The 17,469-nt window shown below is 40.6% G+C and overlaps 1 protein-coding gene across 1 annotated transcript in view; it reads right to left on the bottom strand.

Moving 5' to 3' along the window:
• Window positions 1-752: 752 nt before the first annotated feature.
• The window catches only part of SGPL1 (sphingosine-1-phosphate lyase 1), a 41,581-nt gene continuing 24,864 nt past the window's right edge, over window positions 753-17,469 (bottom strand). The window contains exons 7-14 of the mRNA XM_056850507.1: window positions 14,167-14,255; window positions 10,102-10,207; window positions 8,766-8,864; window positions 6,371-6,520; window positions 4,616-4,854; window positions 3,415-3,561; window positions 998-1,118; window positions 753-893 (exon numbers count right to left, since the gene is read on the bottom strand). Coding sequence (XP_056706485.1) covers window positions 753-893; window positions 998-1,118; window positions 3,415-3,561; window positions 4,616-4,854; window positions 6,371-6,520; window positions 8,766-8,864; window positions 10,102-10,207; window positions 14,167-14,255 — 1,092 coding nt within the window. The remainder of the gene's footprint in view (window positions 894-997; window positions 1,119-3,414; window positions 3,562-4,615; window positions 4,855-6,370; window positions 6,521-8,765; window positions 8,865-10,101; window positions 10,208-14,166; window positions 14,256-17,469) is intronic.

Below are 17,469 nucleotides of genomic sequence, written 5' to 3'. Positions count from 1 at the left end.
CTGCCAACTGCTGAGCTGGGGTCGCTCTAGGATCTGGGCTCAAGATACGAAGCTGGCCCCCAGGAACCGCAATTAGCTTTCCCAAGCATGCTGCCTGCACCATCTTCAGTTAGTGCAAACCGGGGAACAAATAACCGTTTTGCTCACAACCCCTCCAAAGATATGCTCAGTTCAACAAGACTGGAGGGTGGTATTGTAAAAACTCCAGAGAAAACAAGGCTATAAGCTAGACATTGGTAATAAAACCAGTGCAAGTGTGGAAAGGAACGAAGAAGCAGGACTACAAGAATTAGAACAAATTTCCACACTGATCTGAAAAAACATTCCTCTTTCTACCTTCCCTGTGGGAAGGAAAGTTTTTCAGTGGTTGAAATAAACAAATAAAATGCACTACACTACAGGATCAATTAAAGCAAACACAGCAGGCAATGAAGAGATTTCAAACACCTGAGTTATGAAGGGCTACAGAATGAATCAGCCATGGCTATTTATTTCAGGCCTATGGCAGTGTGCCCTCACCTGAAAACAATACAAAATTAGTATTAAATTTCTATGTTAGTTGTGAAAATTCACAACGAACAGCCGAAAAAACAACCCTCGTGTGAAATCTGTGCCACTTTCAGACAGAGGGATGTCACTGAGCTGCCTCATGCCCTGCACCTGCAGGAAGAACAGCTATTAAAAGACATTCTCTTTCCTCAGAAATCTTCAGAGTACCACCCGCTAGTTGGAAGGCACAAGTTTCTGCGGAATCAGTGGGATCCCGGAGACCCATTCACGAGCGCGGCGGCAGGAAGGGGATCCGTGTTGTACAAAGCATCCAGGAATACATGAGAAATATCCGTGATCATGCTTCTGTCTGGGATGGCTTGTGCCATACCATAGATAGCACCCTATAAATTCAAAAAACAAAAAATAAATTAACATTCAGTTGCTGTCCCAACCAACCATATTCCACTCTAGGTTCAATCTAAACTTCCCCTGGAAGTTGCCTTACCACGCCAGTGGTTTTGGCTTTAGGGTCCTTCATGATCTCAGAGACGGACTCTCGGATGTCCTTCAAGAATTGTTCTGCCACCCCAGGTTTTGTGTGCAATAATGTTAGGGCGATATGGATACTATGAAAGAGATGGCAATGACAGAAAACGTTAGTTTTTTTTTAATAATGAAAGAAACCATTTTTGTTGTGCATGCAGCCCTTCTTTACAAAATCTCTACAAAGCCTGAAAAGTATTTTTTTTTGTTCACCATCCAATATATCAAGAGTGCATATAGAATTCTCAGATTATATTTGATAGCCACACAAATTCTGGATGCGGCATTGCAGAGGCAGAAGTGTTAGTTGCCTAGTCTTTGTCTTACCTGCTCTCTTAAACAACATCTAAAGAACGATGATGTGCCAATAGCTCTACAAGGCACAAAGCATTCATAACACATAAGGTATGTGTGGAATAGGTTATGCATCACAATATCACTTCAATTCAATGATTTCAAACATTTTGCCTTCAACTGCAAGTGCCAATAAACTGAAAACAAATATTCTACAAGGATGTAGATTTAACTAGGGATGACTGAAGAAGCCTGTTCAGAAGAAGAAAAGTTGGCTTTTATTTGCCGACTTTCTCTCCCAAGACACCCTGTGAGGTAGGCAGGACTGAGAGAGCTCTAAGAGAGCTGTGACTAGCCCAAGGTCACCCAACTAGCTTCATGCAGAGGAGTGGGGAAACCAACCCGGTTCTCCAGATTAGAGTCCCCCGCTCCAAACCATTGCTCTTAACCACTACACCACGCTGGTCCCTCTTTTAAACTGGTCATCAGAGGTAATTCTGGGGAGCCGCCCTGTTAAGTTCTGGCACAGAGTCTCTGAGCCCAGAAGTGAGTACACACTTTGCAGAGTGATCCAGGTGCCTAGAGAAATGGTGCACTTCTGGGCTCAGGGAAGATTTCCTGATACTCAGAGCACTGGGCAGACCTTCTCCTCTATGCTCTTGAGGTCCTGTCAAAGTTCATGAACTAAATCCAACAGCAGTTGGGAGGTAAAACGTACTGCATGGTCCCCCATCCCTGCCTCTGCACCTTGTTCTGACCACATTAAACTATCACGTATTTGATTAGAATTAAATAGAATTGTTCAGCGTAGCTAAAAATAAAGTGGGTAAAAAGGAATGTATTTTTTGCAACCAAAGGGAACATTCGCATGCACCGACAGTAGCCTTAAAATATTTCACCCTTGTAATATAAAAACGGACACCCAAATCTTTCATTGCTTTAAATCTGAAGAATTTGCATTCAAGCATTTATTGTCCGGCATGAGCACACATCTTAGCACACTCCCCGTCACAGTCGGGCTTTATCCCTGCCTTTCCTGAAAGTGAGAAAAAGGGAAGTGGTACAGCTAAAATCTAGACAAGGGAGCACCCATATTCTGGGGAGAGGGAAGGCCCTCTGCCTGTCATGACACCATGAGTTCCCTTCACCAGTGGGCCAGGCTGGCTCTACCTAAGGTGTTACCAGGTGCAAAGCATGTGTGTGCCTCCATAGCACAAGATCACCAAGAAGAATGGAGACCTGAGGAGCAAATATGCTTCCTCAAAAAGTCAGATTCCCAGAAGTCCTGTGCCTTTTCCTCACAAGGCACATGGGACACCTGTACAATAAGATTAAATTAAAATCTATTGGATTATCTTCAAAGTACCACCATGGTGATATAAATAATGCCTAAAAAATTGCCTAATAATGCCTAAAAAATTGATCAAATCATATAATGCTCCTTTCCTTTCTAGACAAAACTGTGGACAAACCTTTAAAAACTCATTCTGATTAACATGTGATAGTCTTGCTAGAGACCAAAGAAAGTAGTTTGGAGAGAGAGGATTCAGCCCACAAGGTACCAGTCATCCATTTCTGCAGCAGATCACACCATATGCATGCTTTTTAAGACAGACTCCTCTTTCTCTGAGAGCCCTGTGGCGCAGAGTGGTAAGCTGCAGTACTGCAGTCAAAACCTCTGTTCACGATCTGAGTTAAATCCCAACGAAAGTCGGTTTCAGGTAGTCGGCTCAAGGTTGACTCCGCCTTTCATCCTTCCGAGGTCAGTAAAATGAGTACCCAGCTTGCTGAGGGTTAAACTGTAGATGACTGGGGAAGGCAATGGCAAACCACCCCGTAAACATAGACCGCCTAGTAAATGTTGGGATGTGACGTCACCCCATGGGTCAGGAATGACCTGGTGCTTGCCTTTACCTTTTACCTCTTTCTCTGATATTTTGTAAAATCAGAAGCTGTAACCCATGCATGTATCACAATACAGCAGTACAAGTGTTGACACAGGGAAGGCATTCCTTGACAACTGCTTCTTGTCCCCACCTCCTGACTGCTGGTCATCAACCACACCTAAAATCACAGCACACTTACCTTGAAGGGTACTGCAGCATACTTAAAGTCCATCCTTTAGATGATAACGTGTTTCCCAACCGAAATATGTCAAATGTATCAGACCCCAAAGCGATCACAGATACCTCGGGTTTTCCAAAGACGAAGATGTGGCCAATTTTCTGCAACCTTAATGAAAATTTTAAATGGTATAGTTCATATTATAATTTTAAGAAAGCAAGAAAGTACACACAAGCTTTCTTTCCATATCGCTCACTCACACACACACACACACTCAGTTCTGGTAAAACAAAAATCTTTAAAAGTACAGACCGTGGTTTGGAATATATTTTATTCATATGGCTAGGTTCTCTACATTTTAATCAAGGAGCACCCTCAATCCTCCCTTAAAGGGGTGCAGAAGTGAGGGAAGGGGGTGTCTGCGGAAGGGTGGCTGACTCCCAAGGCCACCCCAGTCAGTACTCTCAGCAGTTCAGCATCCCTGCCTACATCTAAAGGCTCTGAACGTTTGCTCATCAGGGTGCTCCAGGACAAGGTCTTGTGGAACAAAATGCCTCCATGTTTACCAAAGGAAGATCCAATACATTTATATTTACCAGAAGACTGTCTTCTAGGTAAACCAAATAAAGGCTTTAGCAGGCCATTTCAGTACTGTGAATTAGAGCTAGCAATCCCAAACACGGGTTTGGGCAAATCAATCTGGCAAGGCAGAAGACAGGGCACACATAATGAAGTGAGGACAAGGAAGAGAAGGGATAATTTTTTTAATTCTGACTTTCAGAAGATGGATTTGCCTACGTGGCTTATAACAACTCCGAACATGAATGGATGTCCTTCTCTCCACAGACAGCACCACTGCCAGCGCCTGCTCTTGAGGGACCAGATAAGCTGTCAGCATGTCCTCAAGCTACACCAGTTTATGAAAGCTATAAAAAGCCAAGAGAATGACAGAGGGGAAAAAGCCAAAGTGGGAAGGAAGAGACCATGTCTTGCAGCTTCTGGGGGGGGGGTTACTCCCCTCCAACCCTGAGTGGCCTTAGTGGATAATATGTATGTACATTAGCCCCCAATAACATTTGCATCTGCAGCATCTGCGTCCCAGAACAAAACAGCTACAGAAACAGCTACAGAACAACATAAAAGAGCTGAAGGGCTGGCCTGTCTTTGTGTGGGGAGAGAAAGGAAATTAAAGGGGGGGAGGTATTGGAAGCCTGCTACGTACTCTGACTCAATGAACCGTGCAGTCGAAATGATCTTCCTGGTGGCTTCCACGTAGCCATCTTCTCCCAAGTGCATCATTGCTGCCCAGCAAGCTGCGATGATGCCCCCAGGCCTGGAGCCAGCCACGGTCGGGGAGGCATAGATTCCTCCTTGCCAGTCAGTAGCCACAAAAAACTGATAGTACCGGTACTTCTTGTCGCTGTACAATACCACCGAGGAGCCCTTTGGAGCATAGCCATACTGTGAAGAGGACAGGAGGGGTTCAAATTGCGACATGAGAGGTTTACATAACATTTCCAAGCAAATGCCTTAATGTGCCAGGCAGTCCATTGAGAAATATTGGCCTGGATCCAACCAAATGCTCTTGGTACACAAAGAGTTCCCAATCTCTCTCTGCTGCTCTTGCAGTCCTTACAGACCCCCAAAAAACTGACTTCATTTGGATTAAATTATTTTTAAAAAACTAATTTTATTGAACAAAAAAAATACAAGCAATATACAATACATATATGACATAAACTATACAAAATAATATAAAAACTGAATTTTAAAACTGAAAAATGCTCCTGGACCAAAATTACGGAACTAAGTGATACAATTACCAATGCCCGTGCACTTGACGCTCCAGCCTAATTCCTTAAAATCAGTGTGCAAATTCTGGGGGAATATTGATTTTAAGATTAAATGTGCATTCCTGATGCCACATATATACTATAAGTTGAACAAATGGTTTTAATTTGTTATAAATCAGGATAATAAAAGTTTATATTTTTTTACCCACAGCATGTGCATTGGTTTTGGCTATATGGAATTCCCTGGTCTCTTTAGGATTTTGAACGCCTCATGGCAGACATAAGCATTTTAATACAGGTATCTATTAAGCAAGTTGCTAATTGTCCCATTAACCTAACAAATTGAGGCACACTGGGCAACTGCCTAGGGTACTAGTTCTTTTGGATTAAATTATGTTACCCCCTTTCCCATCTTCACTGCAGCCCCACAGCCTACGTGGCCATTCCTCCATACAGGCTCTGTGGCTAGGGTTGCCAACTTCCAGGTATGAGGTGGAGATCTCCTGCTATTACAATTGATCTCCAGACAACAGAGATCAATTCACCTGGAGAAAATGGCTGCTTTGGTAATTGGACTCTATGGTATTGAAGTCCCTCCCTTCCCCAAACCCTGCCCACTTCAGGTTCCGCCCCAAAAACCTCTCAACAGTGGTGAAGAGTGACCTGGCAACCCTATATGTGACCCCAGGAGCAAGGAGGGACTGTAGGAGCCACTGAGAGGAATGTGGGTAAACTCTGTGCCTACTGTAGACACTACATTGGATACAAGCCAAAAAATGTCTCTGTCATAATATTAAGTATATAAAGTGTTCATCACATGTGTTCCCGGAGCCAAACAATTTAAATGCCGCAAATGAATATATTTGGTGTTCAAATGATGTCTCTGTATTTTTTTTCCATTTTTAATTGCATGGAAATTTGAGTGCAGTCAGTATACCCACTTTGCATTACATTTGTAAGCATGACATTTCAATTGATTTTAATTAAATTTGTTTTCAAGAACATATACTTAGGGCTGAAATAAATCTTAGATGTCTGAGCTTCAATCAATGGCATAAGAACTAATAGGACAACTTCTTCTCACACCGTACAGAGTTAGGAATTCCAATACTGCTTCCAGACACAAGCAAATATTTCTGATCCAGTTTGGAAAGTGCAAATAAATCAAGCTTATTTTCACTCACTTTGTGGTTATCTGCAGAAATGCTGGTGACGCCTTTCACTCGGAAGTCAAACAGATGTTTCAAAGGGAAACCTGCCTTCTCCATAAAGACAATGAGAAATCCTCCTAGGCAGGCATCCACATGGAAGGGAATCTTGTATTTCACTGCGAGCTATACGATAATTTAAAAAAAAAAAACAACTGGTTTTAGTATCTTAAGCTAAACCAAAGCAATAAATTTAACTTCTTGCTTGAGTCTCAGCCTTAAAGTGCCAATTAAATCATACACAAAGATATGAAAATGCACCATCTTAACTTGCAGATTGCAAGACTTTGATACAGATCTGCTGCTAGCTGGCTTCACTAGAGTTGGAGAAAATAACAATTCAGAAATTACAAGTAGGAGGCTTATGGAGACTCCATCAATCCGGGGTTGTTTCCTGTTCAACCTCATCCACAAAAAAATCCCCTCCACAAGTGACATATTATGCTTGTTTTCATTTTTCTCCAGAGCAGCCCTGTCTTGTTTCATTGACACAATCTCAGTTGCTCCCATCTCATATGCTGAATTTTGGTATTCATTCTGCCCACCCAAGAAGTATACATGAGGGAACAGCCTATTCAGTTTATGAATCTGTACATCCAAATATTCACTGGTACTTCTTACAAAATCTCTACCACCAACACTTTATTTATTATTTTATTTATTTAGAAAAAAAGTTATGCTTCCTCTCCAAGGCAGAATACAAAATAAATCAAAACAAAACATTAAATATATATTAATTAAAATCCAGCATTAGTGGGGGCAACCAAGATCAAGTTAATTCATGCCATCTTTTCCCTATTACTAGATCAAATCAAGCCTGAACTGACCCTACAAGCTAAAATGACTAAACTGAGGCTATCGTACTTTGATCATATTATGAGAAGACAAGAGTCACTGGAAAAGACAATGATGCTAGGAAAAGTTGAAGGCAGCAGGAAAAGAGGAAGACCCAACAAGAGATGGATTGACTCTATAAAAGAAGCCACAGCCCTCAGTTTGGAAGACTTGAGCAAGGCTGTTAAATATAGGATGTTTTGGAGGAAACGGATTCATAGCGTCGCCAAGAGTCGGAAGCGACTCGACGGCACTTAATACACACACTTAATACACACCCAGCCCAACATAAAAACAAAGACCACAAAAGCAGACCACTCACAAATTAAAATAAGTTTCCAGACTAAAATAGTAATTGATCGGAAGAAGAAAAAGAAGAAGGTGCCATCAAGTTGAAAACAACTCACAGCGACCCCAATCCTGGGGCGATCCAGGTAAGTGAGGAGCAGAGGAAGCCATTGCTTTCCTCTGTGTAGCACCCCTGGTCTTCCTTAGTGGTCTCCCATCTAAGTACTAACCATGGCTGACCCTGCTTAGCTCTCACACTTCAACAAGCTCAGGTTGCCCAGTTATCAACCCCTTACTTAAAAGCATCCACCGTCCCACAATGATCCAGCATATTCTCTCCAGAAGTGAGCCAGCAGGGTCATCACTTAATCATTCAAACGTTGCGCCACAGCTGAGTGGCATAATTCTGGCAGTGTGTCTGTGAAAACTTGAGTCATTGTGTAAATGAAAAGCTGAAATGTGCAAGTCCACAAAATAGTGATATCAAATCACTCACAGGTAGACGTGAAGTAGCATTCAGCTACATCAGAATCGAGTAGAGACTCGAGAACATGTGTTTTTTCGTCATCCTTTTTACAATGGAATGTGAATGAAGATTACTTACCCTTCATTAAAGAAAATCCCAGGTCGTTCTGAAAAAACCCGACTTGCAAAACTCCTCTCTGATGAAAATCCACAAGTCACAAGTAATGTCGCTAAATTCTGTGCTTTTGTAAGTAAAGTGTGCCACAGGTCAAATGATAAAAATGCTAAATGAATTTAAATTTTAAATTTCATATTCATATTTTTACTGTATTTTATTTTTATTTTAGCTTTTACAAATTTATTTATTGACTCTATTGTTATTGGAATTATACAAGTGGCTGAAAGGTTTTACGTTATCATGAATTAGTCCTTTGGTGTTGTCCCATCTTCACTTGAATGTTTTATATACGTGAATATGTTTTTTCTGGTCAATGACCATAATAACAATAAAAGTAAAGAATCAGGCCGCAACAGCCTTTTTTTGTAGCTACTCTGCATGCTCTGTGTGCTTCTGGACACTGGACCTGAACATTCAACAGGGCTTTTCCCTTTTTCATCTACAGAAAGGGGAGAAATCCTGCATGCTTAACAACGTTCCCTCCTACAACCAGCAATAGTAATCCCAGATGAATGCAATCTTCTGGACTGCAAGAATTGCATTTGTTTCCCTTTCATTGGAGAACTACGGCAATTGTGTATGAAAACTGCTGATAAGTGCTATTACCTCTGCCACCTCCTCGATTGGGTCTATGATCCCATGAGGGAACTGGGGGGCTGAACAGACTAGCATTGCCGTGTTCCTGGAAATAGCTCTCTTCATAGCCTGGAAAAATAAATTGAGAGGACACGATTAGCTACTCAACCTACTCCACATATAAGCCCTCAGAACACAAATGCTATATGGAACACAACTCGACTCTTCACCCTCTTGACTTACTCCCATTGAACGTGTGCAATCTAAGTTCCTTAGAGCTGCCCTGCAATTGCCAAGATGTGTTCCAAATGCTCTGATACATTTAGAAACTGTCATGATGAAGGTGGAGGCAAGGATTGTCCTGTCCTCGATCTCTCTCTGGCTGAAAATTAACTTCAACCCTAATGGTCTTCTCCCACTGATCCTATGTGACTCCTTTAGATCCAGATGGGTGATAGCCATAGATGTCAAATTAAACAACTTGGGTTTTACACCCCCAGCTTTACTTCAGTTAGGGTGGGAACAAGCTAAGTTAATTATATCCCAAAGGATCAAAGACATCGAGAGACAAACAGATCTAGCAAGGGCGCCTCTATTCACTGCACCCCTCCATACTAAATACATCCTAGCACCAGCAGCCTATCTCCACTATTTAGAGATAAATAATTATAGAAGGGCCTTTACCCTGGCCAGATGTGCAGCCTTACCATCTGCTTTGCTTGAGGGGAAATATAAGAAGACACCCTGGGAAGAGAGATTCTGCCCCTGCAAATCAGGGGACTTACAAACTGTTGAGCATGCCTTCCTGAACTGCAATTTCTATACATTACCCCGTTCGAAGTTTATTGAGCCCCTTTTATCAAGATTGAGACCTGACAGGGTAGGTGAAAGGTTTGAGATGCTCCTACAAGGGGGTAATCCTTCAACCACTCTTCAGGTTGCGAAATTTTGTTTAGCAGCAATGAAAATTTGTCGCCTTACAACAGCGCAATTGACAGATGTGTCCCAGCTGTAATTCTTTTTTTAAATGTTTTAAAAATGTTTTAAGACTCGGACTGTAATTCTTTGATTGTAAGAGTCTATTAGTCCATGCTTTCCGTTTTATCATGTTTTGACTGGCTAAGTGCCGCAAATAAATTATCAATCTATCAATCAATCTATCAATCAATCTATCAATCAATCTATCAATCTATCCCCTCAGAACGTCAAGAAATTAAAAAGCACACAACAACTCAAAGGAAACTTCTTTTTTTAGTTCATTCCTCATTCAAAATAATGCTGTTTAATATTTTAACCCAGGCCCCAACTTATTAGTGGAGCAATCCTGAGCATAAATAATAGATGTCTGGAAATACTAGAGTGATACCTTCACATCTACTTGCATATTCTGGGTCAAAGGAATGTGCACCAACTTCATCCCAAAATAGGCAGCAGCTTTGTCAAAAGCTGCATGGGCGCTCACTGGAGCCAATCTGGAAAAAGGAAAAAAAAAAAAAAAGGATGCAACATACCTCAGCAAATGTCTGCAGATGATTACAATCTATGCTCACCTTTTTGCCCCGTCCCTATCTTACTGGACAAAAATAAAATCCAGGAAACTGGGGGTTTGGATACATCTTTATCTAATGGACTGCTTTAAAACTGATCTGATCCTCTGTGGGATATTTGGTATTGTGTGTTTAAGCAAAAGAAAAATATGGCTAACCTAGCAACATGTCAGAAAACCCAAAAAAATGAAATAAGATGCCAGGCAACAGCTTATTGTCATGAATAAAATGACTACATGGAGGCTATCATCTTCTCATAATGTAACCAAAATACAAGACTCACTGGAAAAGACAATAACGCTAGGAAAAGTGGAAGGCAGCAGGAAAAGAGGAAGACCCAACATGAGATGGATTAACTCAATCAAGGAAGCCACAACCTTCAGTTTGCAGGAACTCAGCAAGGCTGTTAACAATAGGACGTTTTGGAGGACATTGATTCATAGGGTCGCCATGAGTTGGAAGCGACTTGATGGCACTCAACACACACAAAGCCCCAAACCAGACAATAAAGCTGTCCCTTGTTACCTGGCATCTTTATTTCCTTTGTTTTGTTTTTTTATGGTGTGTTTAAGCCACTCACACACACATACACAAAAAAGATACGACTTTCCACTCTTCATGTAGTACTGCTATGTCATTTTAGTCTACGGTTGCAATTTAGAGTACTAAAAAACTCATTCAACATGCTCAGCAAGGACTTTTCCTACACACACACATAAAGTATGACAAGCAGCTTGGGAACTGGTGAATTTCAAAAAATGCTGAATGGCGGCACCGCAGTTAGCCGACCAATTAAAACCTCTCAAAAATCCTGTAGGACACGCACAAACCTTCGAGAATGTCTTAAGGAGCTCTTTGAATTTACTACTCTAGATTGAACTGAATTTTTTGTTCAAAAGTTGTAGAGAACTACAGGGGCCAGCTGCAGAGTGAACACTTTGCAGTGCAAAAGGTGCCAAGCTCCATCCTGGGCATCACCAGTTAAACAAATGTCAGCAAAGACCTTTCACTTCCTGAAGTGCCGCCACCAGACTACACAATGCTGACCTATATGGTCTTATTCACATATGTACAGACACACTTGAGGTCATGCTGCTGAGTGTTCTGTACATATGTGCCACTGATCTACCTCGTTCCATAATTCAGATGAGCATTTAAACAATGCTAATAAAAGACAGCCCTGACAGCTAAACACTTCCTATTGGGAATAATCCCAACCCAAATTCCATCAAAGTTTAAAGAGTTGTACCAATATGCAATAACAGCGGCGAGACTGGAACTGGCACAAAAATGGAAAGATAAGGAGATACCCGATCTAAAAAGGTGGACTATAAAAATGCATGAATATGCATCGATGTCAAAACTTTCGGCTATGCTACACTATGAGATGATCGAAGAACATAAGCAGAGATGGCAACCTTTCTACGATAAATATTGATGTTTATAAAAATGTATTTTAGTCAGAGCTTTTAGGAACTTTTATTTTGTAAGGTAATAAAATGGGATTAAGCTAATTTAGGCAACAGACAAAAGAAGGTTTGTTTGTTTTTTAGAATAAAATCAATAAAAATAGTATTAGAGAACTCAAAAGACTGAAAGACTTCAGCCTGAGACCCTGGAGAGCCACTGCCAGTCTGAGTAGATAATACTGACTTTGATGGACCAGTGGTCTGATTCAGCTTAAGGCAACTTCATGTGTTCATGTGTACTTTTCATACACACTCTGGCTCGCTGTCATTATTGTGAGTAGCTTGCCAAAGAAAAGTGTATTTTACTTAATTAAAGAAAATATACAGAATACTAAAAACAGTAGTGTATCAGAGGTCAGCACCTCTTTTCTGATTTTAGTTAAATAAGAACAAGAGCTATTTTGTTAGCCCCTAGCCTGTCAGCATCTACTTGAACAAACCCAAAGGTGTACAGCACAAAAGAATCCACAACGTTTGCTTAAGCCAAAGGGTATTCTGAAGGTGCAACAGCAGAAGATAGCAAGAAACAAAATTATGGGCAAAACAGTATCCACAAAAGATAACATTTGTAAACCTCACAAGTAAATGATTCAGGCAGCATAAAAATGAGCCAAAGGAGGCTTTGCTAGAAGCGTGTAATTACAATTCATTTGAATGGGGTTTACATAGAGTGCAAACCAGTTAGATAAAGGACGTCATCAGTCAACTTTCGTGCTGCATACCTTTGAAGTCTACATAATAATCGCATTTCTAGAATATACACTGACCAAACTTATGTTGCACGCCCAAGGTCAGTGACATGTGTCCCACTGCTCCATGCATGGAACACAGCATTTTCCTGTGTTCTTCCCTATTCCCTAAAAAGATCATTCCCAGGATTACAAGCTGGGCAGGGCTAGGGACAACAAGGGTAAGAAATCAGTCCTCCTTTCTCTTCCACAAGCACAGCTCTGCTGGGGAAAGGGGGTGATTTCACATCTTCTTGTCCCTCCTCACTTCAGCCCAGTGACCCACCTGGCTGTTCCTCCACATGGATCCCATGACCACATGATCTTTCCAGGGATTTGGAACTGAGAGGAATGCAGGAAACTGGTGTGCCTTCTTTGTGCAGATGGTTGGCACACATGCCAGTATAATTCAGAACTTTAAAATAGGGTGCTGGATCCACAGAACTACACACTAGTTCCTAGAGGTGCTTTGAGGTCTGATAGCCAAAACTGTAACCACATATTCCACCTGACTAAGAATTTTTGAAACTGCATGCAGTGAGTGTGTTGTCTGTGCAAAGGCAAAAATCCTATTTAGCAGATGCAAGTCCCAGAGTGTAATGAGAGATTTCTTCCTGCATCCAATTAGAAGACCTGCAATAAACACTTTAAAAGGCTCTGCCTGTGCAAAACAGTTTAGCAGCAGAGTTCTCCAGGATTTATCTTATTAGAGGGTGATTAACAACCTTTAATTCTGATAACACAAGAGAGCGGGGGGGGGGGGGGTTTGAGTTTGGTTCTTTGAACTATTAACCAGCAAATCAAACAGAACACCTGTAGGAACTTTTATCTTTTATTGAGAAAAGCAATTATTTTTATTGAGCTAGACAGAAAAAATACAAGCACAAAAAACACACACACTATAATTACTGTGAAAATAAATGCTAAAATTATCAAAATTCCTAGCATTGCTTAATCGTATTATAATAAATAATAGTTTAAAAAGCAAATCAGGTGTCAGTGTGCTGTTTCGCTGTTTTTAGGGTTTATCAAAAATCCCAAGTTATCTCAGCTAGTCTTCTTCTGAGACTTCCAACCAGAGAAATCTGATTTGCATGTCACAGGAGTGCAAGTTATAGAAAAATATCAGTCTTACCCTTCTCTAAATCTCTTCTATTGTATTATCTAGATAACGGATTGGTTCATAATTAAATCTGCGACAATCAACAAAAACACAAATAACCCAAACAGTATGTGCATATGCGTTGCATCTGACATAGCAAGATGAGAAGGCCACTCTCAGCTCTTAACGATTAAAAAGCAATTAATCTAACTTTTCTGTAACTGTTTCAATTAACTGTCAAAGATGAAAGCAACTTGAAGTCATCAAAGAGTTGAAAAGTGTCTGAACTCTCGGTTAGCTTGCAAATTCAGCAAGAAAAGATTAGTGGTATAGTTTCAGCTTCAAGCGAGTAAATAAGCAGCTCTTTGAATTCTAACCATGATCGTTAATATTTAGACCATTATAAATCGAAATTTCCTAAATGGCTTTTGAACCCATTTCTATCAGCATACATTTTAGCTCAGCATTTGAAAGATTGACAAAGTAGTAACTAGATGGAAGAGATGATGGACAAAGATAAGTTGCCCCAAACAAGGAATTCTGTTAGGAGAAAAGTGAACACTTAAAAAAGAGAGAGGTACTTGCATTTCTGGGTACTTGATTCCTTTTTCATAAGCCAGGTCTCTGTAGGCTTTACATGCCATCAAGATGCTCTCAGTTCCACCACTGGTCAACTGTTAAGAAGGAATTTAACAAATATGTACACTTAAACCATCACTTAACGATATAGTAGCACAGGCTTACACAGTATTATATTGTGAGCTGAGTTTATGACCCTAGATCTAGAAAGAGCTTCAGTTTTACTAAAAGAAAGGTCTATGCTTTTTTTTTACTTTTTTTTAAATCAGAAAATTTCATTTTCTAAAACATTAAAAAATACTGAATAAATATTTTTTAAAATGTATACCTGTTCAAGTTGCATAAAGAGTCTATTCAGTTTTTAAATCACTATTTGGATGGTTATAGCAACCAATTCACATGCACTTTTACTTAGGAAGTATCTAAATAATAAATAGCAAATCACTGATGTAAATAAAAATTTAAGTTGTACCTTGGTGATTTAAACAGAAGCCAGCTATTTAAAATAACCCCACCCACTCACCCCAAAAACCCTCCTGTAGATTCAAGTGGCAAGGCCTTTTCCACAGATGCCTTCCAATTTTTGCAAAACTTTCTAATAAAAAAAAATGTAAACACAAGTTACGACAACACCTTTTTCTAGCCGGGCAAGACCTAACTTGGCTTGTGCTTCAGGAACAAACTTGTCATCACAAGGAAACACTCAAAAATATTACACCAAGAAGAGATAGAAAGAGGTGTATTTAGTCAGATGGGAAATGAAGTCAAGCAACACATTCGCTGGCATGGCGTCGTGGGGCCAGGTCACACTTCTTTTCAAAACATTCCAACTACCTGTAGCAGATTATAAGGTGAAAAGCAGAAAAGGGCAAAATCTTGTAACAATTTGAGAACCCTGTTTAAGAGACATTTTTTAAAAAAATTAACAAGAAAAGGTCCATGAGAATCTAAGCAAACATTTGCCCATTTACGGCGTTCCCTTGAGCCCCTTGCTCTTCTCCACCACTTAAACACCGAGCAGTTTCTGGGCACAATTGCTTCAGAACCACCACGCATGATATTGCGTCACACGCTGAAACCTTTGTGCTCAAACTGCAGGCCACATTACTGTTTGTTTGTCTTCCAGCAGAGACTGCAATATCTGCTTGGAACAGTATGAATCACTGTCACAGGACACTTCCTCTCATATCTGCATATGATTCAGCAACAGCTGACAGCCTTTTCAGGCATTCATCTCCATTTCCCTCAACTAACACCAACAGACGTTCAATGGACAAAAAGCAAAAACTGGACAGACAGCATTTGTTTTGGACTGTGGTCTCATGTCATCTACATATCCAGTTCTTGATATTATAAGAACTTTTTATTTCGACCAACAAGCACTTTTGCTTAGGCTGAATTTATCCTTGCAGCAGGCACTATGCATCCAACTCTTTCGATTTTCCCATCCCTTTCTGGAGTGAATGGGAAAAATCATAAGTCTCATTCTTCTGTATACCTGAGAGATCTGCTGAGTCTCAAAATGCAGAATGAGCAGAGACAGGGAGCCAATAAAGTAGGTGTGCAGCATCACCCTGGGATTCCTTAGTCATGCAATAGCAATATTTTTACAGCTATGAGGTAAGGTGATGACCTTTTGTCTAGTTTTAAGTACTAAGATAAACATGTTTCCTAAATGGAAGTAATGGCTTGAAGATGTTTATTCAATGGGTTTTTATTCAATGGGTTTTGATGATTGGTCGATACCTAGCTAAAAGAATTCCGGACACATGTCATGTCGTTGGGTGAGGACGAAAGAGGGACAGTTTGGAGCTGGAATAGCTGGGGGGGGGGACTTAAAGGGGTTTTGCAACTGTTTGACAGGACTTTTGTTGAAACTGATACTGGTTTAAATTATACACCACCCAATGAGCGGAAGTCATTAGCATGTGGTGTAAACATGCTATAAAGCAAAGCCACATGGCTTGAAACATTTCTGAAGCAACACAGAACTAATTACAGGCATTGGGGAATGCCAGGTTACTCCAGGAATGTCTAAAAGTGGAGAGATTGAATTATATGCTTTTATGTTATTGTACATTAGCCAAGTATTGTGAGAATGGCCTTGAAGTATATCAAGGCTAAGAGCCGACTAAGTCATTCAAAAAGAATCAAGGCAGCTGAGTCCCCAGATACCAGCTGAGTAGTATGATATGAAAGGAACAGGAGTAGGACACTGAGAGTTTCGAACACTAACATTTTAGTTACAAGAAATAAGTCGCAAGAATAAAATAAGGAAGATAACATAATGCAAAGGAAGAGACAACAATATGAAATCAACCAATTTCCATAATAGGGCAGAAAGATCTAGGCAGCCATTCCATGTAACCCACAGAATGACTCAGCATGTCCAAAGTAAAAAAATAAAGGCCGTCTAGTTCAGTCTAGAATAATTCCAACCTACAGATAAATGGCTTTTAGACTCTTCTGAAAGCCACATTTCAGTGATGTTATGCAAAACAGAAACTGCAGCTCTGAAGGCACCACAACTAAGAGGATGAGCTATTCCGTCCCCCGGCAAACGTGGAACATTTTTTGGGGGAGGAAATGCAATATTAGTGTAATTAATAAAAAATCTGTTGCTAGTCAGAGGGAACAAATCTTTTCTCACACTTCATCTTCAGCCTGCATGCCGCAAAAAGCTAAGTCTACTGACCTCCAACCTTATCACCAAGTCCTTTTAACTTAATCTCCTTTCAAAGTTTGACTGTTTATTGGCTGCTGCCTCCTTCCAGGTTGCAAGAGACAAGGCAAACTGGCAAGATTAGTTTCAGGAAGTTACAAAGGGCTGGAATCATCTCCCAGTTCTCTCTTCCCTCAGGCCCTCCTCCGCTGACACCCTGTTATGCACATTCCATGATAATGTGCAACATTCACAGTTCAATTCTATGCAGAGTTACACCAGTCTAAGAGCAACGAAATCAACGGGCTTGGACTGGCATAACTTTGTGTAGGACTGCATTGCCTTCCAGCATCCAAGTCCCACCCAGGTTGCAAAGTTTCTGGCTCTCTTGCTAGTTCTCAAGCAGTGACTGTAAACTGATGGCTACTGGTACCAGCCTTGCTGTGTTGTTGACACTCTTGTACCCAAGTTCAGCTGGTAAGTGTTGGAGCACAGATGCAATTACTGGCTCCCTGGTTCCAAAGGAGGCGCTTCTTATTTTTATTTCATTTATTTTGTGATTTATAACCCACCTTCCCCGGCCGAAGCTGGCTCAGAGCGGGTAACATCATATAAAGACATCACTACACCAACAATAAGAATCTAAA

The sequence above is a fragment of the Euleptes europaea genome, chromosome 5 (assembly GCF_029931775.1).
Source record: "Euleptes europaea isolate rEulEur1 chromosome 5, rEulEur1.hap1, whole genome shotgun sequence".
NCBI classification, from domain to species: Eukaryota; Metazoa; Chordata; class Lepidosauria; order Squamata; family Sphaerodactylidae; genus Euleptes; species Euleptes europaea.
The sequence above is the reverse complement of the archived record's forward strand: the minus strand, read 5'-3'. Positions and strand labels throughout refer to the sequence as shown.